We start from the raw sequence: 26094 nt of genomic DNA, 5'->3' as shown, positions 1-26094 counted from the left end.
CACCCTCTCCTTGCACACACACACAGGCTACAGTCGAATCGTCAATAGATCCCCTAGCAACCACTGAATTAATGTGTTCTAGAAGGGCAAGGGAGAGAGGGGACTTCACCCTCTTCATTCATTGCATTGGTATTAGAGTAAGCCCTTGCTCCATTGATGTCCTATCATTTCTCTCAGTATTGTTTAATGTCTATGTGAAGCCATTTAACATAATCTGCAAGTGGTTGTGATCACTCTGTACCCTAACCTGCCTTTTATTGGTGAGCCAATTTTGAGAAATTAAACTTTGCTTCAGGCTAGGCAGCAAATGGTGTCACCTGGTTGCTATGGCTGCCTAGTTGCGATGCTAGCTAAGGAAAGATTTAAATAATCATAAACTGTTTAAATGGCAGGGTTCAATTTGCATTAAATTATAGTTAGTGATGTAGCTGATGTTACAGTCACCTCAAAATAATAATAGGAAAAGGTAACGGTAAAAACCCTCAGGGTGCCTGTGCAGCTTTTAACACAAGTTTATATTCACTTCATATTAAAATGAGATCATATTACACACACTAGCAACTACCAACTGTTAAGCTAAGTTAACTGTTATAGCTAGGTAAATTGGCGTGAGACCTCAATTGTATGTGAAAGAAAGAGGCCTGGCAGATGTGTGTTACTAACTTTCAGGCAAAAAAAATTCTTCCCATGTATTAACCGAAGAGATACAGAAATTTTACAAAATCAATGTAGAAACCCCTGCTAACAGTTGGGAATATATATATGATTTCAAACTGCAACATCAAAGCAGCATTAGTAATGATGACATTAAACAGTGACTTTGTGGTCAATACATTTAATCCTGTGTCTATTTCACACTAAAACTTGAAGTGGCAGTTTGCATGGTACTTCAGTAATGTAGTAATTAATATGCCTTGGGTAACATTCAGCCCTCTGCTCCACTTTGCCTTCACACTTCCTCACTAAGCCGCCTGTCAAAGTTGGAAAGGTTACTTTTAAAATGTAATAAGTTATAGTTTACTAGTTACCCTGTTAAAATGTAATAAGCAATTTACTATTTTAATACCAACACCAACATTCTGATTAGTAATTTAATGACCCATTTTATGTAATAGATTACAGTTATATTTACTCTGTACTTTAATTACGAAACATTACATGTAACTAGTTACTCCTCAACACTGTAAAAGAAAGATGTGTTGCAGAAAAGATGCTATGCTGTAGTTTGTACGTCATGGAACTTGTTCCACCCGATTCACTTTAATCCTCACAGTGGTGTTCGCCTGTGCTTGAAGGTACTTCTCAAACTGAAACAAAAACAGAGAAATGTATTACTTTTACTATCCAAATTAACATTTTCCTCTCAATAACAACTTAGCCTACACTATACAGATATTCCAAAATGGATCCCATACCACATTACACCAATGGCATATACCAAAAAGAAGTATACATCAAAATGTTTTAATCATTAATTTCCAGGTATTTTACAAAACTCAAAAGTAATTTTAATTTATAATCTATTATATCTTCAAAAATAGAATAGAAGTTGAATACTGAAGCTCATTCATCACCTCTTTCATTAGTATCACAGCTGTGTCATCATTAAGTTCAACTTCAGATGTCAACATGAGACTTCCATAGACTAATGTAGTTAAATCTGTTGAAAGCAGAAATAAAATACAAAAATTAATACTTTTCTTTTTCAGAACTATATCAAATGATGAGCTGTATAGTAATTGTTTGCATATGCAGTCATACTCAGAAGGGGTGGATTTGGGTCAGCAGTGGATGGGCCTCTTGGTGTAGATTGCTCTGATGTGGTTTGATCAAATGAAGTTCCGCTGGTGGCAGTGCTGGTTGATGCAGCTGATGACATAGTTGTCTCAGGTGTACTTGTAGGAGGGCTGGTTGGTTTCATAGCTGTACTTGAGGTTGGGTCATGAGTTGATGTACTTGTTTCAAGGATACTTGAGGTTGTAGCATGTTCAGTTGTGCTTGTTGGAAGATAGGTTGATGTGGTTCTTTCATTTGTAATCCCAGTTGTTGGAGAATGTGTTGGTGTAACTGTTATAGGCATGCTGGTGGCAGTGCTGGTTGATGCAGCTGATGACATAGTTGTCTCAGGTGTACTTGTAGGAGGGCTTGTTGGTTTCATAGCTGTACTTGAGGTTGGGTCATAAGTTGATGTACTTGTTTCAAGGATACTTGAGGTTGTAGCATGTTCAGTTGTGCTTGTTGGAAGATAGGTTGATGTGGTTCTTTCATTTGTAATCCCAGTTGTTGGAGAATGTGTTGGTGTAACTGTTTTAGGCATGCTGGTGTAGATTGGTGTAGATTGCTCTGATGTGGTTTGATCAAATGAAGTTACGCTGGTGGTGGGGTTGGTTGATGTACTATGACGTGGTGTACTTGTAGGAGGGCTGGTTGGTTTCATAGCTGTACTCAAGGTTGGGTCATAAGTTGATGTACTTGTTTCAAGGATACTTGAGGTTGTAGCATGTTCAGTTGTGCTTGTTGGAAGATAGGTTGATGTGGTTCTTTCATTTGTAATCCCAGTTGTTGGAGAATGTGTTGGTGTAACTGTTTTAGGCATGCTGGTGTAGATTGGTGTAGATTGCTCTGATGTGGTTTGATCAAATGAAGTTACGCTGGTGGTGGGGTTGGTTGATGTACTATGATGTGGTGTACTTGAACTTGTAGGAGGGCTGGTTGGTGTCATAGCTGTACTCAAGGTTGGGTCATGAGTTGATGCACTTGTTTCAAGGATACTTGAGGGTGTAGCATGTTCAGTTGTGCTTGTTGGAAGATAGGTTGATGTGGTTCTTTCATTTGTAATCCCAGTTGTTGGAGAATTTGTTGGTGTAACTGTTTTAGGCATGCTGGTGGCAGTGCTGGTTGATGCAGCTGATGCTGGAAGGGTGACTGGTGTAGTCGTTTTTGATGTGGCTGTTGAACGTGTGGTTGAAGTAGTTAACTCAGGTGTACTTGCAGTTGTTGGAGACTCAACAAGTTCACCTGAATCAACCTCCCCTGAACCAACCTCCCCTTCAACAATAGCAAAGATATTTGAAGTCGTAGAAGTTATAGAGGTTGTAGAAGTTATAGAGGTTGACTGTGCGAATGCTGTGAACAAAAAGTAGTTTGTGAGATAAAGATGTGAAAACTCTGATGTACGGGGGCATGACAGAGGTCCCTACCTTTAAACAAATATCAACTAATACTCTTTTAATTCACACATAAGTACACAAAGTAAACCAAACAGGGATAACAGTGTTCATCTATATTTATGCACACCAGACAAGCAATAAAGTTAGAAATTCAAAGCCAAAAGCTCCGTCTTGAATTTTTATACTCCAGCAATATGAAATGTATATCATTTGCCAACTGGATTTTGAGGTTTATTTATCAAAATATTCATGACATACATATTTGATGAAACATTTTCAAACAGTAAATGAGAAATCAGATAGAAAAACAGGAAGATGCTAAAATATCTGCAACTCAGTATTTCAAAGGAAGACAGCTTAACAATTTGATAATAGTACCAATAGTGCTAAACTGACCTCTTGGTTATTATTATGATTCAACATTGGGATGGTTGATGAAGGCAACTTTTTATTTCTACTGTTATACCGATATGCCCTCTGCTGTCTCCAAACTCACTCACACTTGTCCTGTCCTGGTCTAGGTAAAAGTGGATAGCTACAGTATCTCATAGTGTAAACTGGTGTAAATGCAACCAAGAGGTAATGAATTACTGTCTGATTGCTAAAACCACTTTGGTTGTTCAGGAAGCATTGTAACCCTAAAGTATCATTTTATGACTGGCATTCGGTCATGGTTGTTTTGGGGAAGTCTCTCAGTAATGCTCAAGGTGTATCTTGAAGTGTCTATCTTTGACGTTGCTGTTGTTATTACATATTGTTAAGTATTGGCATGATGGTTGCAGTGTTGTATTATGTTACTTTGGGTAGGTTATTGACTTTTAGTACTTGCATGTGGCAGAGAGATCTTTGGCCACTGTGGGATGTTCCCAACTAAAAGCACCAGGAATTTAACATCTTTTTCTGTGTATATGTCAGCCGTATGGCCGCCTCTTTAGATTTTTCGGAATGCCCAGGACACAGAAGTACCACAAGGGAGCCGTATATAAATATCTTTATTTGGAATTAAAACATTGACTATAATTTAAGTGTTAAAAGCATCTTAAAATCCAAGCAATCTCCACAAGATAGTCCAGTTGCGAGCTGTCGTAAACCGTGAACCCTTTGTAGAAAACCGGGCCGTGATCTGTTCAATGTGGATAGCTTGGTGTAATCGTCGTGGGCAACGCCCCCCTCGAGCCGACGGGATTCCCTGGACTCCCCCAGTGACGTCAGTCGCGGCCTCCACATACAACACAGTACAACAAGTAATCAGAACTCTATTAGTACAATATCCAACGTAATAGAATCGGGAGGGAAAGTTTTACTTTCCTTTGCGCCGGATATCGTGAACGTTGAGTTGTCTACAACGTTGGCTTCTCGTGGTTCCAATGGTTCAGCAGTGTAGTTTTCGTCGGTTCCGGAAACGGCAAACGGCAGACCTCGGATAACCAGGGCAAGGGATCAGCACTCCGCAGGCCACGTACACAGTAACCATGGAATATGTATCAAGATAAAAGAAAAGCTTACGTCCCTTCGCTCAGAGATTTATGAGCGTGGATCACCCAACAACCGGAGTTCTCCGGTATGATGGCGTGCTCTCGTCTGCTTCTACGTTGCAGCTTGTTCGCTTGTTCGTTCGTTGGTTCGTTGTTGACCCGTTCGTCTGTTGACCCGTTCGTCCGTTGACCCGTTCGTCCGTTGACCCGTTCGTCCGTTGACTCGTGGTCCCCGCCGGGCACCCCGTGTGGTTGCAGCTCCCTCCTTTTATAGTCGTCTCTTGCCCCTCGATCCCGTTCATTGGTAGTTCATCATTAGTCCAGGTAATTAGTCCAGGTGGAAGTGATTAGGTGATTTGCCAGCTCATGGGAAGTCTATGTGGGAAACGGTAGTCCATGCCACTCACACGGTGCACAAAAGATCATGCAATATGTAGTGAACATGCAAGATCACAGCAAACACATAAATGCCACCACAATCAATAAATGTCACCGCACGCTAAACACCGCAACCCAGAAACACACCCTTACATTCCCCCATACATTCCCAGTAGGCTGACAATTACCCCCCCACTTTAAACCTAGTCGTCCCGACTAGCATGGACTATACCGGTCAGGTCGATCACCTGAGTGGTAAGTCATTGATACTCTTAGAGAGCGGCAGCAACCGGGGTCCGGACAGCCCAGGATCGGCGCTGGCTGGCGCATCTTGGACGGGGCTGTCTGGCCCATAGAGAGGGTCGTCAGGGGTTGCTGGGGGCTCGGGCTCTCTTGGAGGTGCAAGTCTACATCCATAAAAGGTCAGGGGCCAGTAGGTCCTCCTCTGGCTTGCACCAGTGCCACTCTGGCTTGCGGTTCGCCCTGGTGGTGGTTCTGGTTCCGCTGCCATCGTAGGTTCTTTGTAATCGTCGTCGGGAATGTCTTAATGGGACCCGCTTACCTGGAAGGAGGTCAGGTGCGCAGGCCCGCCGACCATAACGCGCCTTGTCTCGTTCTTGCTGTTACAGGGAGTGCTTTAAAACCCTGGCCTAGTTAAGGGTGAAGCCGTAGTAAGAGGCCCACGGCTCGGTAAAATATTAAAACTATCGGGCTAGCCCGAGTGGTCTTCTATGTCACTGGGCATCCTGCCGTACTACGCCAGAAAAGGAGATGTCAGCCGTATGGCCGCCTCTTTAGATTTTTCGGAATGCCCAGGACACAGAAGTACCACAAGGGAGCCGTATATAAATATCTTTATTTGGAATTAAAACATTGACTATAATTTAAGTGTTAAAAGCATCTTAAAATCCAAGCAATCTCCACAAGATAGTCCAGTTGCGAGCTGTCGTAAACCGTGAACCCTTTGTAGAAAACCGGGCCGTGATCTGTTCAATGTGGATAGCTTGGTGTAATCGTCGTGGGCAACGCCCCCCTCGAGCCGACGGGATTCCCTGGACTCCCCCAGTGACGTCAGTCGCGGCCTCCACATACAACACAGTACAACAAGTAATCAGAACTCTATTAGTACAATATCCAACGTAATAGAATCGGGAGGGAAAGTTTTACTTTCCTTTGCGCCGGATATCGTGAACGTTGAGTTGTCTACAACGTTGGCTTCTCGTGGTTCCAATGGTTCAGCAGTGTAGTTTTCGTCGGTTCCGGAAACGGCAAACGGCAGACCTCGGATAACCAGGGCAAGGGATCAGCACTCCGCAGGCCACGTACACAGTAACCATGGAATATGTATCAAGATAAAAGAAAAGCTTACGTCCCTTCGCTCAGAGATTTATGAGCGTGGATCACCCAACAACCGGAGTTCTCCGGTATGATGGCGTGCTCTCGTCTGCTTCTACGTTGCAGCTTGTTCGCTTGTTCGTTCGTTGGTTCGTTGTTGACCCGTTCGTCTGTTGACCCGTTCGTCCGTTCGTCCGTTGACCCGTTCGTCCGTTGACCCGTTCGTCCGTTGACTCGTGGTCCCCGCCGGGCACCCCGTGTGGTTGCAGCTCCCTCCTTTTATAGTCGTCTCTTGCCCCTCGATCCCGTTCATTGGTAGTTCATCATTAGTCCAGGTAATTAGTCCAGGTGGAAGTGATTAGGTGATTTGCCAGCTCATGGGAAGTCTATGTGGGAAACGGTAGTCCATGCCACTCACACGGTGCACAAAAGATCATGCAATATGTAGTGAACATGCAAGATCACAGCAAACACATAAATGCCACCACAATCAATAAATGTCACCGCACGCTAAACACCGCAACCCAGAAACACACCCTTACATTCCCCCATACATTCCCAGTAGGCTGACATATAGCTAAAATAATATTTGAACCCCAAGGCCACATTTCATCTTCATTCCTGAGTGAAATTACACCACTAACCTGTGGATTGACTTTTCATCAGTAGTCGTTCTGACTAATTGTGTGTAGCCACTGAGTGCTTCTGATAAGGAGGAGAATTATCAGGAAAAACTCTAATGCTATTATTTATGAGTAACCATGCATTGGAATGCCATAGATGACTATTTGAACTTGAATTTATCAAGGAGACGACTCCATGTAGTGGAATTAATTCTTAGAATTCACAGCTTACATCACAGAGATGGTCAAGCAGTTTGGTATTGAGGTGTTCTTATCGATGAAAGTGGAGACTCATTTTTAAAACTGTAAGTGCATTTCTCAGAACAGTCCATGTATGATCAGATTGTTTTGTGCTTTTACATTGTTTCTCTCCCGGTCGCAATGTTAGTAAATGAGGCCCTCAGTGTGATAGTATGCTGAAAATCACAGAGAAGACACTGGACGGGATCCGCATGTACAACTTGTGGATACACAATGGAAACTCTAGCATGTCATATTCATTACTTAGTAGATTCTGCTGTGAGTCCATAAAGGCATCCAATGGTCTAGCTCAGGGGTAGGGCCTACTCAATAGGCGGACTCCGGTCCAGATCCGGACCCAGACGCAATCAAATTTGGACCGAAGTCAAAATCAACATTCTAATTTAATCATGATCCAAACAAGTTTTCATTGCTGCGTGATTTTGCGTTATATATTTTTTTCCTACTCGATGTGGTTTCTATCTTCCGTGTCCAATCCAGAGGTCCAATCAGGAGCTGTAATAACAACATCACTATGACAACTCACTCACTCAATGTTGCCGCGAGCTCTGTGGGTCACGCAGGTTGTGTGTGTCAATGGCAACAACGCGGGCAGATCGATTTGTGAACGGTATCTGTTTCTCAGCAAACGAAAAATCATGGCTTGCTCTAAACGAAAAGTTGATTCCAAAAATCGAGAATTTAAGAAAGAGTGGATTGACAAGTATGCATTTGTGCTGCCTGTGGGGACTGGGCGGGCGGACGGATACGATAGACTCTTTTTCGTTTATGGTTCTCTGAAGGTGCTGAAAACAATTCACCGCCAGAACAGTAGGCGGTGCAACGTTTTTTTGTCGAAGACAAGCTTAGAGAAACCTACCCCACGACATCTTTGTGTGTAGAAGTCGTCAATTGTTTATTTACCTCCTCCCAGCTGTCACTAGCCAGACACGTACTTATAGGGGGTGCAGGAGGTGCAGTCGCACCTGGGCCTGTGGGTCTAAGAGGCACGTAGCATTACATAATAGAGAGTGTCTAGTGCTATATATGCACTTGAAAATGCAAACTTATCTCCATCATGGTAGGTATTATTTGTGGGAAAAATAGTAGCAATCTAGAACAAAATGATATGCTTATCTTACATACACTATGTACAGTGGTACAGGAGGTAGAGAAGTCGTTTAGTAATCAGAAGGTTGCTAGTTCGATTCCCTGTCGAAGCGTCCTTGAGCAAGACACTGAACCCCTAATTGCTCCTGATGTGCAGTGTGCCATCAGTGTAAATGTAAAATGGGTATACATTGTAAGTTGCACATATGTAAGTCGCTTTGGATAAAAGCGTCTGCTAAATGACTAAATGTAAATGTAACTATAGAAACTATTAAAAAACGATTCAATAAAATGAATACGTTCTTATTTACAATGATGATTGCTGGGTAATATGTATGTTGTTGTCCGATATCAAGTCTCTATTTGATCATGTGACGAGACAATATGATGTAGCTAGTTTAGGCACAACATCTGAACGTCAAGACCGACAAGCTGACTGAGCACAGCCAGAGGCAAAGCACAGCACACCTGCAAGCCGAAACGATGCCTTTCAAACATAAAAGTGGTGATGCATGATTTGCTTTTTCAATGGACAGGATAGCCAGACCATTCAGCCTCTCCTGCTCCTCAGGAAGGTCATAATGAGTTTCAATTTGGAAAAGGGTCGCTAATCAGCATAATCAGCATCTTGGAAAATTGAGAGACTGCGGACTCCTGAGCAATCTCTGCTCTAAAGCAGGCCCTGAAAATAGGAGTTGTGCACCAAACGTTATTCCTATGTCCCAGTTGTAGTGGTCGAACAGACGTTTTGCCTGGTCAAATAGCTCATCATTGGCTGCCAGTCGGGTTCGGCCAAACATTTCGAAATTATACTCGGGCTCGCGTCGGGATCAGACACATCAGCGCGATAAGGAATTGAACATTCCATATTTGAATATCTTAATAAGTAGTGAAGTCAACGTGTCTGCTTAACATGATGCAGAAGTTCGTGTTTGAGAATAAAATAAATAACATTTAGGATAACAGCCTTCTTCCTGTGTGCGGGAATTTGTTTATGTCCTAGCTGTGAGAACGCGATTACAGGCGGAAAACTGGCATCATGGAAGAAGTTAAAAAGAAACTGTCATCTGGAGAGTTTAAAACAATACGAAACGAGGGGGAAATCTGTATGGAGATATTTCTGCTTAGTAGTCAATGCGGATTCTATGGATTAAACCTCGATAGTTTTATAACAAACGTTGCCGTGCACTTAAAGTTTTTTTTTTTTTTTTAAAGAAACTGTCATCTGGAGAGTTTAAAACGATACTTAACGAGGGGATATTTACTGTATGGAGATATTTCTGTTGGATGGTATCATAGTCGATGCGGATTCTAATGAGGCTGTTTGATATGTTCAATGTAAGAAGAGTGAAGCTTTAATGAAATATGATTGATGCCATCCTCTTTCTCCACAACAACATGAATTAAACATTGATGGTTGGACTATGTAGATAGTTTTATAACGAACGTTGCCATGCACTTAAAGTTTTCAAGAAAAAAAATGATCTTCAATGGTAAGACTTGTTTGTTGTGCCTCTTCTGGTGAAGCATATAACGTGAGTTTTATTTAGGCATAGCAGATGCCTAGCGTGTGTAATGTGTAGGCTATTTTATTCCGTTCTTGCAATGTGAATAATTTATTTTCAATATGGTTATCTCCCTCTTGTGCGCGCTTGTGCGTTTAACGGAGCTTGTTTGTGTGAGCGAGTGCATTTATCTGTGCATTTATCTGTTGATGCTCGAGTTTAATAAAGGCAGGCTATTCATAAAAAACGTACGTAAATGTGTCAGTAGTATGAACAGTTGAGACATTGACTCAGTGGGGCTCGGGTGGGGTTCGGACAAAATATTTTAATTGCTGTCGTTTAAAGCACAAAAAAGGTGTCACCTTTCACACAAATAAGGCCAGACCATCACCTTTTGTGCATATTTCGAACATTTTTGTTGGAGCTATGTTTTTGGATTTTGACCGTCACTGTTCCGGACCCTGGACTGTATGGAAATTTGGCGAGTGAACCTTTTGGGTTTCTAATTGAGTACTCCTGGTAGTTTATCAATTTGGCAGAGCATAAAAAAAATACCATGTCACTGAAACATATAGTACGTTTGTCAAATTATCATGACTGGTTCAACCATTTTACATGTCATGTCACAGTGACTAGATCCCTATGTTATGGGATTAAACTATTAAACAAAGAAGCAATTTAATACTTTTTGATCAACAACACATGCAACTTTTGCATGAGTAAGCATTTGTAATTTGCACAAAATAATTGCTGTTATGGTATGAACATGTAACTAGATGGTCTGGGGGTTTTAACAAGCTGGCTAATTTTAGAATGTGTTAGCAAGGGATTGTGCCTCAACAACTGAGGAAGAAACATAGGCCTAATGCACTACATACCTTGAAATATGCAAACATACCTTGGTTTTTATTTTGTGCTAAAGCCAATACAGAATTTTGATACTTTGTAAGATGAACATTAACAGCAATAAAGTAATTCATAATACCAAGATACTGAGACAATCCAATATTTTTCAGATACCTCTTCAAGATTCACTTGAGATAACACACACATGCTTTTTGCTCAGGTATAAAAAAAACTATGAACTAGCTTAATGAAAAAATTACAAGCAAATGCTGATCAATAAAATGAAGATGTCTTAATTAGCTGACACTATGTCGACCATATACAAGACACAGACACAATGTAGTCCTAAACAATGTTTGAATGCTGCCCAATAATGACAGATCTATTAAATGTAAAACAGTGCAATTATATAACCATAAAAAGTTCTAGTTTGTATCACTTACAGAATGAAGCACTTGATGTGAACAAGTAGACCAGAAACATCAGATGAGTCATTCTGCTGCTGATGTTTATACCTGGTTCTCAGTACTCGAAACACTCATAACCTGCCTTTGTGAGGAGGTGTTACAGTACAATGTTGGTGAATTCTGCTTTAAAACATAAAATGCAACAGAATGCTACAGAGCAGGTTATATGACAGATCTATATCTTTCAAGTGAAGTGATTAATTCACCTGTAAATTAGCTTAAAGGTCATTTTTTTTAAAAAGCTATCTTGACAAAAGCATAACGTGTGGAATTATTGGAATTGTTGGAATTCATCACATGGTAGAGACTGGAGCATATTTCCAGCAGCCCAAGATTCAACACAATGGTCTGGATGAGATGAGACAGAAAACCAAAGACACAAGTCTGTGTGACTATAAGAGATCTATTGTGAAGGGAAGGATAACAAGCCCAGTGCTTCTGGTCCAAATCACCTCATTCATGATCTCTGAAATTGTATCCAAACACAACTAATTCTTATTATCTCTCTTCTTACCTCCTGACAAGACTTCCTACAGGGAAGTGAAGTGTTTAGACTGATCTTGAAAAGTATAGACAGCATCAACTATTCATTCTTACATTTATCATGTTAGTGGAATGTCCGTTCTGATTGGCTCAAAGGTTTTTGTTACTATTAATTGTTGCTGATAGTACCAGTCAGGTTTAATCACCATTACAAATTACAATTTTAAGACAAACTTAAGTTTAAGATATTTAAACACGCCAAAATAATAGTTTTCCCCCTTAGACATGCTCCCAGTGCCTTTTATCGGTCCTTTCCATAATTCATAAATGGATTACACTCATTACAGTCTTAGTCCAGTTTCTGAAATAATGTCAAAACACAATATCCACTGTGGTAAACAGGTCTGCTTAGTTGGCAGTGTTTAGAAGGTCAGTATCCTCCAGGCCATATTCAAGAATTCATTATTAGAAAAAGTTGGTCTGCATTTCTTCTGACAAAATAGAACATTTCATAGACAGCATGGGTTATTGTTGTTATGTGTTATGAAATAATATGTCCTGTAACGCTCAATGAAGTTAAGACATATGTATATTTATTTTGTAGATTTATTATATGTTTATTATATGTGTAATCTATGTTCGCAGTACTTATATGTTATGTTATGTTATTTATGTTATGCTATGGTAGTTTGTTGTGCGGTGTCTTGTCCTAAGAATTTCAGTGCCCAGTCTGACTCTGTTTTTCTGTGCGTCTGACAACTAAATACTTGAACTTGACAACAATTTCCAGTTTTACTACTTCCAGGGCTCCAGAGTACCCTCATTGTAATGAGACGGTATGCTAATCGATCATTCTGCATGATTACATCAGAGATAATATTTACTGTTGGCTCCAGCCCTTCACATCCATGGTTTCAACATTTTATTTTCAACATCTTCAGATATCCCTTTCCATTTTGGCTTTTGACTACAGAACCTGCAGTAGCTTTCAAGTTGGCTAGCTTAAATTTGAGGCGTATCGGATATGTCAAGTTCATCCGTTCATATGTCACACAGACCTCTGTCGATGGAAAAGCCAACAATCTTTCAAAAGCTGAGAAGTAGCATTGGTTCCATTAAAGATCATTCAGTAAATTCCCTAAACTTGCATGGAATGCCATTCACTCCAAAAAAATAAATTGGTGGTTGAATGACCTTTTGGATTGTTTTTCCATGTTTCCTTCAGAACCCAAAAAACTGTAACGCTGGTTTCATACTACTTCCGCCACACCGCGACGGCAAAAATCCAAGATCTAAATCTGTAACGTAGGTGTATTAAGAACGGATTTGAACCTGTAAGCAATTCAGCAAAACCGAATACGCTCGAAACACAAATAATTAGCATTTTACTTATCTAATTTCATGTTTGTGGTCACCTTTTTTGTATAAAGAGCATACTACCAAGCGACGTATGCAACGTTTGCAGGGTAGCTAGCAAGGTTGGCTAGCTATATGGGAAGTTCTGTGGGACGTAGACCTAGCGTCATTAATTACGTAGATTGATATGGCCAGGTGTTTTAATAACTAATCTCATACCACTGATATATATGTATATGATTACAGAAGCAGTTTAGCTGAGAAGTAACTACGTTAGCTAGTCTTTAGAGAAGCTATGTTGAACTAACCAGCAGCAAGAGTAAACACGTTTACAGTTAACGTTACACGCTGTCCGATGCACTGCTCGTGCCTTCACCTGGTTGCTTATTGTGTTAACGTTAACTGTTATCGTCACTTGGTGCTTATGTCTCTCGCAGAATATGTTTAGATCAGCCACAGGGAAAGCTGGTTGACCATGGACAGAGACTTGTTGAGGCAGTCTCTATCCTACCATGGGGAAAGTTTACTCTCCCTTATGACATGTGAACAAAATGAAAATCCTGACTTCACTGCAATTGCATCTGACCTTGCCAAAGGAGTCTGTGAGAGGTATGTGGTAAATAGATTCATTTTTATAAAAATCAATTGAAAAATACACTTGTAATTGTGGTCAACAGGTTAAATTAAGGTTTTCCTTTTGTGAACACAATTTGCAGAAAAGTAGCAGATGCAAACAGCTCCACCATTGTGGAACAGTTCATTTCAAGGAAAGCAGACTTGTTATTTGCCCCTTTGTGGAAAACAGCAGAGCCAGTGGAACATCAATGGCAGGAAGAATCCTGTGGTAAGACTCCATCTCTTCTCCCCTTTGTAAAGTAGAGTTGTGTGGCTTTGTATTTAATGCAACTGTTCTATATTTACAGAACCCTATGCTATCATGCCCCCTCTGGAACAGTTTATGGACGTTCCCTTTGAAGAAAGGAGGGACATATTCTTCAGGGATGTAGAACGTGGGGATGTCATAATTGGACGGATCAACTCCATCAGAGACTTTGGGTTCTTTATCACCCTAATATGTACTTACGGTGAAATTGAGAGGGACATTGAGGACCTGGAGCTAACAGTATGTTTATTTGGCTTGTTGGGGATGTGGTTTGTGTGGTTGGGGATGTGGTTTTCTCCCATACGTATGTGGCTCATAACAGATTTCACCTCCCACAGGCCCTTTGTCCCATAAGGGATGTCCCATCCAATGGGAATCATGATGACCCTCTTTCTTATTATCAAGTTGGAGATTTGATAAGAGGTATGCTATTTGACATGTATTTCTTTTTAAGTCACATAAACGTTATATGTCAATATTTGCTTTAACATGCTACAATGTTTGTGTGGATTGTTGCAACATTTTAGCGGGACTAAAAGATGTTGACCGGTATCATGGGAAATTGACGATCTCACTGCACCCCTCATCTGTTACTTCAAGTCTAAGCAGTCTTAAACTTGGTGTTACTTCCCGAGAGGATCTTCCTATTCACTACTGGTAAGTTAGTCAACTAAACATCCTGCTTGTTTGGATATGAAGGTTAACTCCTGTGTGCTGAAATGTGAAATGCTGAAATGCAAGTTTTTATGTAATTTGCCTGTCCTTCATGTAGCCGTGGTGACAGGGTTGTCCGTGACAGTAGTGAAACCTACGAGAGAGTCTTGGAAAGTACCCTAGGATTTTCTAACCCATCCAATGTGGACGTCCTTCTTGCAAAGCTGGGAGTCAGTGAGACACAGTGTTGTTCGATGATGAGGGGACTACAGAGGTAAGAACGTTTTTGTTGTCGTCCTTATCCACACAGAAAATATTTAAAGATCTAAATAATACCAGCACTTTTTGTTTACTTAAATAATACCAGCACATGTATTTCCTCCGCAGCAAACATTTTCAGGAAGAGGATTTTGCAGCAAATATTAGGAAGACGCAGTCTGCATCATGGGCTCTTAAATGGTTTGCAAATATTGTTTGATCTCTTACAACAAGTAGTGACTTTATTTTACTTTATGTTTATTTCACTCATGATTGGAGAAACTTTTTCTGAATGAATCAAATTATTATTTTCAGCGTAAAGGCCGGGGTTGATCACTTCAAATCTGGCCGCCATGTTGAAGCAATGAACGAGTACAACAAAGCTCTGGAAATAGACACCAACAATGTGGAAGCTCTCGTTGCCAGGGGTGCGCTGTGAGTATCTGAGCTAAAGAATGTGACCGTATTTCTCAGAATTTTGTAGATTATTATAATGGGTTATGCGTGCTAGTGATGGTGATGTCTTTTTCCCAAGATATGCAACTAAAGGAAGCTTGGTGAAGGCCATTAGTGACTTTGAAATAGCCCTGGAGAGCTCCCCAACACACAGGAATGCAAAGAAGTACCTCTGTCAAACCCTGGTAGAACGTGGAGGCCAGTAAGTGCCAGTTTTACGGGAGTGTGAATGACTCCATGACATACACAACCAGTCAAACTGAATTATACCTCCAGTCACCACCTGCCAGACCTTAGAGCATGACTTGCATATTTTAGCCAAGGCTCTAAGCCTCACAATGTACAAAACATGGTTCAGAATGACTGTAGCAGAAAGTCCACTGAAAGTAGTGTTCTGCTCTAAGCACTGCTAAATATAAATATACCCATCTATTGTTAGAGAGGATTGCGTACAGCATCTTGGGGTGGCATTCCTTAAACCTAGTCTTTGAGAGCCCCACACACATTTTAAGACTCACTTTATAGTTGTGATGACTGTGGCCAAGCAGAACAATATTTACAACAAAACAAAAGTGTTTGTAGACTCGCTGAACAGTTTCGAGAAACACTGTGGTAAGATCGGCTGTGCTTGTCTGTACTAGACTGGAGGAAGAGGAGAAACTCGTCTCTGCAGAGGGACTGTACAAGAAGGCCTTGGCACTGGATGAGCACTTCCAGGATGCTAACGAAGCCTTCAAGAAACTTCAGATGCGCATCCAGGTGAGCCAGAGTATATCAGGCCCTCCAGAACAGCAAGGGTGTCTGCCAGTGTTTTAAACTCAACCTCCAGTAAGTGCTTAAGCAGTTTAGAGGCATTCATTAAGAGTATGTTGGCAAAGCACTGTTTCTTTCTATGGGATGCCATACACAACTCCCTACTAAATACACAATAGAGATATATGGAAACAAATGTAGTTTGTCAGATATGCCATATGATATTACCGTAAAAGGTGTCCAGTAGTACTGATGAAGTATTGTTTGTTGTGAATGTGCCTTTTTGATATGGGACCTTGACCCCTGATTGCTTGGTGGATGCCATCTCTGGACAACCAACTCTGACTATGCTGACGTATTTCCTGGTTTGTGTGCTGACTGACTCCTGTGCCTTCCTGTGGTAACTGCCTCCTCTGTTTTTGTGTAATGATTGCAAACTTCTTATCTTATGTTTATTATCTTAATAATTATTATTTGTTTTTCTGTGCAAATATCCTTTCCCCACATACCCTCAATATCCTCTTTGACACGGTAAACACATGTATGTGCTAAATTTACCCGCTTTTACAATGAAAAAATAACCATGGTATGCGTGTTTAACCAATGGAATTTTAAATGCATGTCTTTCTGCTGTCCTCTGTATGCCAATGGAAAATGGTTGCAATATTCCCGGAATAATTGATTGCTTTAAAGAAATCGCTTAAACTGAAAGAAGAAGAAGCAGCAGCAAAGGAGCTGGAAAAGAATAAGGATGTGGAGACAAGTGCAGAAAAATTGCGTAAGATCTTAAAAGAGGAGAAAAGGTAAACCACACACAAATTCAATATGGGACTTTGCAATGGTCCAGTCTCCTTGACCGGACTGGTTGGAATGCCATATTTCCACAATTCAAAAGCCGGGGAGCATAATTACAGGAAGGCTGATGTGTGTGTTTTTATTTTTATTTAAGAAATTCTGTTTTAAAAGTGTCCAGTGTGGACAGCCTCATCTAATGGGGGCATTTTGACCCTGTGATGCTTCATGAGCTGCCATCCCTTCATGGAGTTTTGCCCCTGTGCTGGAATATGAAAAGAAAAGATCAATATTTGATTCTGTTGAATTGCAGTTACATGAGAAATGTGAAATCTCTGGCCTATTTCAGTAGTGTTTTTCTTTCTCCAGGATGAAACGTAAAAGAAAGAGGTCTTCCTCCTCTTCATCTACGTCTTCCAGCTCCTCTTCCTCAAGTTCTTCCTCATCCTCCTCTGCCCGGAGAAAATCCAAGAAAAAGAAACAAAAGCGCAGGCGTTCGTCTCACAGCGAGAAAAAACGCCACAGGAGAACCTCGTCTTCACGCCGTGGCCGTCTCTCAGACGAGGAAGGGAGAGAAAAAGAGGGAGATGATGATGATGAGGAGGAGTGGTACCCAGCACCAGCCAACACCACCTCCTCATTCATGAACCTGAAGCACCCAGTGTCTGGGATATTTGAGGATGATTTCCCCCAGGCTAAAGCGAAGAGGTCCCTCTCGTTGGGTTCGTCGTCCACTGTGGATGTCCTGGATGACAGCAGAGGTAGGTTTGAGGACGACCCATTTGAATCCGGCCCCACCGAGCCCGCCAAGGTGAGGGAGCCCCGTCGTGACAGGCCATCAGGATCAAAGTCGAAAGACGGTGATCTCAATGGCCGAGAGCAAGGGCCCTCTGGCGACCACGGGAGACCAGAGGCGGGGCCCAGTAGCAGACGGGACCCTGCACGCAGTGGCCCCGAGGGCCCTGGCCACAGGAAGTACTCCTCCTCCTCGGCAGCCAGCTCGGAGTATGCCCGTAAGTCTGATCGGCAGTCTCGGGAATTTCCTGCACCTGTGCATGTGGATGTCTTGTGCCGACACGACCGCTCTGAGAAGAGCGAGAAAAGGGAACGAATGCGATCAGAAGATAACGGTCAAGAGGACCTCTCCCAGAATGGTAGGAGAAGCTCAGAGGGAGGCCCAAAGAAAGATCTGCCTTCCAACCTGCAGTCTATTTTCAGTCAGATCGCCCAGTTTGAAAAGGAGAAAAGTGTCAAACACAAAAAATGAATGCCGAGTTTTCATTGGTGTCAGCTGTCGTAAGTCTTATGGGAAGAGGGAACAAACCTTAGGGACGTAGTGGGTTAAAGCTCCACAGCTTGTGTTTCTCAGTGTCAGTATGTAACAACAACACATCTTTAAATGCAAAGCACAATGCCTTAAAATAATCTTTGACTGTTAGATTGAATTTGCAAATTCTGTTTCATGAAATTGTTTTATGACCTTATAATTAGGTCATTCATATGATCATCATCAATGGTATGTGTTGTCTGCTAGCTTGTAATTTCACAGTTTCTGGTTAAAGGATAATACACACTCATGCACAAAAACCGCTGTATATGTGCCAAGTGCCACTGTATCATCTGACAGCTTTAGAATTTCATGTTGTTGTATACATACATGATACATAGATATATGGTTTGGATCAATAAAGCCATTTGAGAGTCCCTCTATGTTTGTGTGGATTTCTTGAATTACTTAGGCACAGGATTGACACATTAGTTAACCAGTAAATGATGATTTCTGGGCAGGGTGTATGCAGGGTAGCATTCTTATCTTGGCAGCAATCTGGCCATAGGTGTAGATAAGAATCCTTTTGGTATCTTTCCACTAATCTCATGTTCCTGTTGCGGTGTAGGCTTTTGATGAGCCCTATAAGCCAAAATGCACGTGTTTACCAAAAAAAACATTGCCAGGGTTTTTCATGCTGGCTAGGCATTACGATCCCAAGGTAGTGTGCTCCAGTATGCTTGTGAGTTTTACACGATGCTGTCACTGCAGGCATGTAGGCAGAAAGATACTATATCGCCTGTCAAAAATTAATGACACAAACATCTTCCAGTCTTGCCTTTATGTTGCACCATTTTGTCTGCCCTGACCGTATCTTTCAATTTAACACTTCAAAGCAAAACACATTGGGCTGTTAGGTACCCCTGGCTATAAGCATGTCACCATGACATACTTATAAACCACTTTCTGGCACCAGCTGTAATTGAATTAGAAGCCTACATTCCCTTGTGACACGTGTGCTGACATTCCTCTTCCCCGCTGGTTTATTAGATTAACTTCTGCATGTTTGTACATCATTTGGTTAAATATCTGGCAGGCTGTCTATGCTACATGTCCATCAAAACATCACATTCATTTTGAATTGATGGCTTTTTTTAGGCACCATGGATTTTCCCTGAGATGTTGCCTTACTTTATATGTTTTAATACTGTGGTCGCCTGAATGTCCTTCATGTTGTTTACAATCAGGTGGATATAGCTATACATTTTCTTCCACGTTCAATCAAAAAAGAGACCCAACATAGCTCTTTTGACTGAAAGCTGAAAACTGTTTGAATTTTCAGTGAGATTCTTGTTATATGATGGCAAATCAGAATAATTTTGAAGTGCATGAATGATTGACAGACAAGCCATTCTGTTTGTGATGGTGTTTTACGTTAGTTTCCAGTGGGATGTAAAAACTAATGGGAGTGCAAACTACAAAGACATCCAGAAAGCCTTGGGCTATCACTAGCCATGTGATGAACTGTACTTGACATGTCATCCATTAGAGGGCAGTGCAGCATTGAGGCGGTATGTCAGGCCACAACGGACAACATCAGTGCTTCCTAAATAAACAAACGAAAAGGCTGACCTAAATGTGATTTTCTTATTACCATTCATGGTTATGTATCAGTATTCTGGTTCTTTTGTTTGTCATCTGTTGAACTCAACTTAAAACAGACAGTTTGTAGACAGTAAATGAATATAAATATATTTTAAAATGTAGTTGTAAATACTGTCGCAAATTAGTGCATAATGGCTGACATACCATTCCAAATTCACACACGGTCCAGACAGCTACAGTTTGAATGTAAACACTCGTAGAACACTTTAATTAAGTGAAAATAATAGCAGCCCCATTGCAGGTCAGCATCCTTGAGCCTTTGCTGTGGATCACATGTACTTCCCTTGAGCTCACAAAGGCAGGGCTGTGCTGAGTGTCTACAGAGAGGGAGAGAATGCACAGTGCTTATGAGAGGTCATTGTTCCGAGCGAAGGGATTGGCACAAATTAAAATGGAATTTCACCTAGTGTCCTTATTGTCCCGGCCCTGAGCGGATGGTGTGGTAAAAGCCTTCTCTCCCTGGGGCCACTTCAGCTGTGTGGAGATGTGTACACATGGCAATGAACTTGGGTTCATCTCCTCGCAAGAGCCCACACAAAGAGCCTTTCAGGCGAGGCACATCAGAACGGGCGTATTCACTGCTGCACGGACCCTGTAATGCATGGTGAGGCATCGCTGGCCGATAATGCAGGGCCCCTTCTGCACTCACACAACCTGCACTGTTGAGTTTCTAAGTGGATACCGCTCAAAGGTTACTTCTGATGTCCCAAGCTTTGCATGTTTTCTTTTACTCAAGTTTTTCACTGTCATTTTGTTTACCAGATATATAATATATATATATATATATATGTATATATATATATATATATCATACCAGTTTTTTTGTCTTGCAAGTATGAAACATATCTGTTCTCTCACCTTCTTTGTCTTGATAATTGTATTTTTCCCACCCATCCTAGCTTTCCACTCTACGAGCTTGTATTAGCATAGACACACACATAGAAGCATACTGTATTTTTACCAGTGTAATTTCATTGCTCTGAAGGACCTATAGTCCTTGAATGGATCTCAGGACTTCTGTTCTCACTGTTCTGGGTAAAGACTTAGACAGGAGACTGTGTTGATGAAATAGCAGATTCTTGAGAAGGGGAATCACTTCTTCCCTTTCATTGAACGCCTGATGGAAAAACTAGCAACCCTTTTCAGAGGGGAAATTTGGTTTGTATGAGGTCATTCTTTGGCGGAATAATCACAGAGGAACGTGCTGACCGAGATGAGACATTCAGAATTCACGTTGGAGCAAAAAAGACATCTCGGAGCTTAAACTAAGAGAGTAGCACAGTGGATTCTCGGACCATGACTTTGTGGATGTTGGATGAGGAAATGAAAAGTTCAAATTGGGAAAGAGCCTTTAAATTCCTGGATAATTAGACTGGGGTCTTCCAACCCCCTGTCAAAAGAATACATTAGTCTCAAGTGCTGTGAGACTAAGTGGGGGCATTTGTCAGTTACTTGCTTTCAAGAAGTTCCACCTGTGAAATGTGTGTTTTTGTCTTGAGAAATTATATGTAATGTTGAAGGCAATATCTCGGGGAGCAGTAGTTCATTCATCACAGGGCTCTCTTGCCTCGCTCATTGCCAAATCGAGAGACTGCACGGTGGCCACATAAATAAACACACTTCAGCATCTACTCCATCCTGTTTGCTCACAGGGTGATGCACTGCCGGAGACCACATGAGTGTGGGCATCAGCCATATGATGTAGTCCCTCTCCCATTTTAAAATGCTTTATGACGTGCCCTCTACTGCAAGAATACTGTATAGAACGGATGCTCTCGATGAATTGACCTCTGTATCTTTCAGGTCTAATGTGAGACAGCCATTGGTGCCTTTGGTACAAAGCTATATATGATGCATATCGAAATGATTGAATGGCACACATTACTTCATAATTATTCATGTTGTTATTTCAGTGCAGCGCATGTAAATTTGTTCCAATTTTCAAGTGTTTGTGTATAAACTCTCCACCAGCCTCATCAACACACACGAGAGAATAATCAGAGAGAACCGTCAGATTAATATATTTCATATGCTAAGTTTTTTTCTGTCATTGTATTCCCTCAATCACAGCCACAGCAGGAGGGACAAATTGTGAGGCAAAGGAACACTCCAATTCAGCAACAAATGCTTTTGAATACACCCATGAAAAGTCTGCAAATTCCATTAAACTTGTAAACTCGAAAAGATCTGGGTTAATTTGGTAAACACAGGGTCACAGCTCTTCACAACAGCAGTCATAGAAATACAAGTAGATGTGGAGGGACATTTTCAAGGGAGCAGAATTTCCTAGGGGGAAAAAATGCTGACTACAGTTGGCTACAGTCTTGCCTTTGCTAAATCCAGGCAAGAGATATGAAGACTTTCTAATTCGCTTTCCCCCCATTTTAATAATAGCTGTGCATAAGTAATTTATGAAAGGCCAACCAGGCACTGGGCAACGGAAAATTAAACTCATTTTATCTGAAAGCAGGTGGATTTCTATTTATCATTAGCATGCATAGAATTTGCACAATGTTATTTCTCGTACTGATGGAATGTAACCAAATAATGTATGAGTTTTTTTTTTTTTTGCTTATGCATGAATAAAAATTCTTAGATAAAAGTACCAGCCCTGGTAATTTTCTGCAAACGGAACATAATTCTGGGAAGCATCTTATTATGGCACAGACTCATTTGGTTTTACAGCCAGACATAAGTGACATTACAATTCCTTTCGCAGATATGATGAGATGTGGCGCTCAGTTAAACCATTAGACAGTCAGTGCCAAATGCTCAGCTTTTCCAATGTAAGATAGATTTTTTTTTATTATTCATTTAAAAACTGCTCATTAGGTGGAGGGTGGGGTGGTGTTCGGGGGCATGAGTCTGGATTACCTCTGGCGCAGTCATATTTAAGGAGGAAAAAAAAAATCTGATCCAAACGCATAGTCATTCAGATAGGATATTCAGACTACATGGCCACCTCACAAACACACAAACAAGTCCTGTCCACCCCAGGAAATAACTGGGATGATCCCCCCCCCTTCAATACGGCACTCAGCTCATTCAGCATGCTTGACATGCATTTTATTTTGTCATGTGTTTTGAAGAGTGGGTTTCCAAGCCTGCTAAGGAACTTAGGATGCTATTGTGGTATAAGTATTTTATTTAAATGGTACACCCCCCAGATGAAAGACACCAAGCAGATTTGGATGGGGAGTTTATCACAAAGGGACTGTTAATCTCAGGTCTGCTTGACTGCACCTCTGCACAGGCCCACAATGAAGTCAGACAGTTAAGCATTTCTCTTCAGTAGGAATATAATGCTGCTACCAAGGGACTTAAATAATTCCACTGGACAATTTGTTTCTATTATCGCTACTGATATGAATGAACTGTTATTGTTAGCAGCAGTGGCCATTGTGGTTTTCGGTAATAGTGATAGCAGTAGTAGTTGGACTGATGTTGTGGTGGAGGCTTAGTAATGGCAGTGTTTTTATTAGGAGATGCTAAAAATGCTAGAATTCCGATATTGATATAGACCAGAGCTAATATTGTATATTAATCAACTTGAATCAGTTATTTCTTAATTATCATAAAGACCATGGTGATCAGTGAAATTAAAATTTCAGTCTATGAATATGTCTTTGTGGTTGGGTCAAATGCATCCTGTTTTTGCTTATACTGAACATATGGGCCTTGTGATTTTACGTGGGACATTAAGCATGTGTATGTTTATGTGCAGGCATGCTTTCCTGTTCACTGTTAAATGCCCATGCTTCCAAGCCTGGGTGGAACTGGACCGTGGAACATTTTTTTTTATGGGAGAAAGCATTCGTATAAAATGTATTTGAACCCAGACCATAAGTAGATTATAAACATTTATTACAGTGTGTTATCATAATATTCAGTGAGGCACATTGCAAGCTCTTCTGGCCCAGTTTTAAATGTGCAGTTGAAGATCATAGTTAATTCTGATGATTTATGGTAATGCTGTAGTCATATCACATATGACATCAAAACTACTAACAAGCTTAGTATAAGCTTTGGCTGAAATGTTATGAGGTTTGAATTTCTGGAACGACTGGTCTGTGGCTCAAGTTCTTGGTTCTGTACAAATAGCACGATTCTGTACCTGAAAAAATTAGTGCTACTGCATATATTTTTTTTCTGCAAGGAGAGGAGGTCTGGGCTTGTTGGAAATGCATGGTGTGAGAAATTCTGGGCAGTCAAGCATTTTTCCACACAGTAATCAGTATGGGTACTTTCAGTCTAAACCGTACAGAGAGCCAGTAGGGAATTTGTTGACTTTGACTTGGTGTAAATGGACTCTCAATTTCAAAACAAGGTTTTAAATGCCTCTTAATATTCTTCAAGATCACCAACAAGTCCAGACAAAATGTGGACGTTCATAGTACATTTGGTTGCATATTGAACTGCATAGTTTTTCTCATGTAATACATGTTATACATTCAGTGCATTATAGATTGTTTGTCATTTAACTGTTGTTTAATTGTTTTCTGATATTTTCTTTGAAAGAATCCCAGTAAAAACAATGGGGTAGTTTTATTGTGAGATGCTACGACTGCTGATGTTTCATCCAACATCCTAACAGTCTTCAAGCTTGAGATGAGTGCATGGCCAACCTACCCACTTCTGTCACAACTCTCTGAAGTTCTTCATTGAGGGCAGAAAACATAAAGCCAACAGGAACAGCTACCTTGTCGACCTCAATCACCTCAGAACCACTACCTTCTATTTGCCTTTTGTGCCATAGTTCAGTACTCGATGGGATTGTCACTTGTGGCAGGTAACTCTAAAATGTCATTAAAATAAACTCAGAGAACTATCAAAAATTATACATTTGGTGCTGTTAGAACAGCCCACAAAAAAGAAGGAAAAGACGAGGACAGTCTCATCTCATTAAAGGAGAGGGAATAGTGGAATTAGCTTGAATCTAATTACAAGCCACACTATCTAATGTAAAAACATGCCTGTTTTTTCACTCTCACTCATTTTGACTAGTAATTAGTTTTGGCCCCTAAAATGCCACCCTTTAATCATCGAAAGGCAGATGTGATTTGCAGTGCAATTTAATCTTGCTTTAATGAAGAACTAATGGACGCATTGCAAATTACTTTTTTCCCTGTTGAGGGTGGAAAAAAATCTATTTCCTGCTTTTGAAAAGATCAAGAGTATCTTTGATAATAGCTGGAGTGGCACATGCAGCAGCCCAGCATCGAGCCAACACGCTCTTTTACTCGACTCACAGTTCAATAGAGAGGAGGCCACAATTAGCAACAAAGCAGCGAAAATGCATCAGTACAGCAGAATTGCTCTCCACAGCTCAACCCCCAGCTACCGCTAGCTCGTTAGAGTGAGGGCTAAAGTGTCACGGAGGAACAATGAGGCATGATAAATTATGCTCTCCCTCCAAAAAAAAAGATGTACAGCTAATTTTCAATTATACCTACAAATGCATCCCAGATTGGAGTAAAATTGGACATGCATGAGGCCCAAACTAATAGATTTCAGCTCAGTCTGTGTCTAGCTGCTGTCCATCACTACAGGCTCTGGTACATAGCAACATTGTCTGTGAGTAAAAACACATGTTTTGAAGCAACACTTTTCAGACATGGAAAATGAACAGATCATGGTAAGTGTTTCATTGCCATTACACTGGCAGGCCCACAAAATGGTCTTCCTCCATTCGGTTGTTTTGTTTGAAGGTCTATCAGAACACATAAATTGGACATAACAGATAATTGATAAAAACAGTAATGCATAGTTTTCTGTGTTGTAAGAGAGTGTTTTTTAGAGCACAAATACACGTTAGTAATGTCCTTTTCCATCTTTATAGTTTTGAGCTGATATGTATCTGTAGAAGGTTTTCATTTGACTTCCGTATTTGCTGCCTGATGTCCAAAGCTCATTTGGAGGTTCCAACAGATAACCAGAGCATCATAGTGTAAGCCTCTAATATACCATTTCAAATTGACATTTTTCTGATCAGACAGTTCCCACCATGTTGATGTTCAACATGGGAGGTTAAATATGGAGCAGATGTCAAAACTATGGACACTCTTTATATTGAGAGTCTTGGTGTGTGTGTGTGTGTATGTGTATGTGTATGAGTGCAGTTATATTTTCCTAAATATGGGAGAAGATGAAAGCCTAATGGAAGTGGGCTTAACTCAGGGAACAGCCATGCTATATATCTGATTACCAAGCCAGTCATTTTCTTTCTTAAATAAGGGGAAAAATTGGATAGGATGAATAAAATTTTCCTGTCACATTGCAATGATGGTACCATGGGAGATTATGTATTTCATAATCATTCATCACTAGCACTAGTGTTTGGGTTTAGCATAATGGAATTCGTAAACTGGTTTAAGTCTG

The 26094-nt window shown here is 40.8% G+C and overlaps 2 protein-coding genes across 3 annotated transcripts; one reads left to right on the top strand and one right to left on the bottom strand.

Annotated features, from left to right (window-relative positions):
* Nucleotides 1-826: 826 nt before the first annotated feature.
* On the bottom strand, nucleotides 827-11191 carry LOC116222131 (mucin-5AC-like). The gene is made up of 4 exons (XM_031575094.2): nucleotides 11126-11191; nucleotides 1762-3126; nucleotides 1575-1660; nucleotides 827-1307 (listed from the first exon to the last, which is right to left on the bottom strand). The coding sequence occupies exons 1-4, from the start codon at nucleotides 11175-11177 to the stop codon at nucleotides 1233-1235; spliced, it is 1578 nt and encodes a 525-aa protein (XP_031430954.1). The 5' UTR covers nucleotides 11178-11191; the 3' UTR covers nucleotides 827-1232.
* A 1655-nt stretch (nucleotides 11192-12846) lies between these two features.
* Nucleotides 12847-18488, top strand: ttc14 (tetratricopeptide repeat domain 14). 2 transcript variants are annotated; one of them, XM_012842248.3, is made up of 13 exons: nucleotides 12847-12937; nucleotides 13426-13597; nucleotides 13705-13832; nucleotides 13912-14111; nucleotides 14210-14294; nucleotides 14399-14528; nucleotides 14644-14799; nucleotides 14913-14984; nucleotides 15099-15218; nucleotides 15319-15441; nucleotides 15881-15998; nucleotides 16686-16795; nucleotides 17154-18488. In XM_012842248.3, the coding sequence occupies exons 2-13, from the start codon at nucleotides 13464-13466 to the stop codon at nucleotides 18049-18051; spliced, it is 2274 nt and encodes a 757-aa protein (XP_012697702.2). In that variant the 5' UTR covers nucleotides 12847-12937; nucleotides 13426-13463; the 3' UTR covers nucleotides 18052-18488. The 2 variants fall into 2 exon arrangements, with proteins under 2 accessions (XP_012697702.2, XP_012697701.2); XM_012842247.3 differs by having other exon boundaries at nucleotides 12871-12966.
* Nucleotides 18489-26094: the final 7606 nt, after the last annotated feature.

Source organism: Clupea harengus, chromosome 10 (genome assembly GCF_900700415.2).
Source record: "Clupea harengus chromosome 10, Ch_v2.0.2, whole genome shotgun sequence".
Lineage (NCBI taxonomy): Eukaryota > Metazoa > Chordata > Actinopteri > Clupeiformes > Clupeidae > Clupea > Clupea harengus.
Note: the sequence above shows the minus strand (reverse complement) of the source record. Positions and strands in the feature narration are given on the sequence as shown.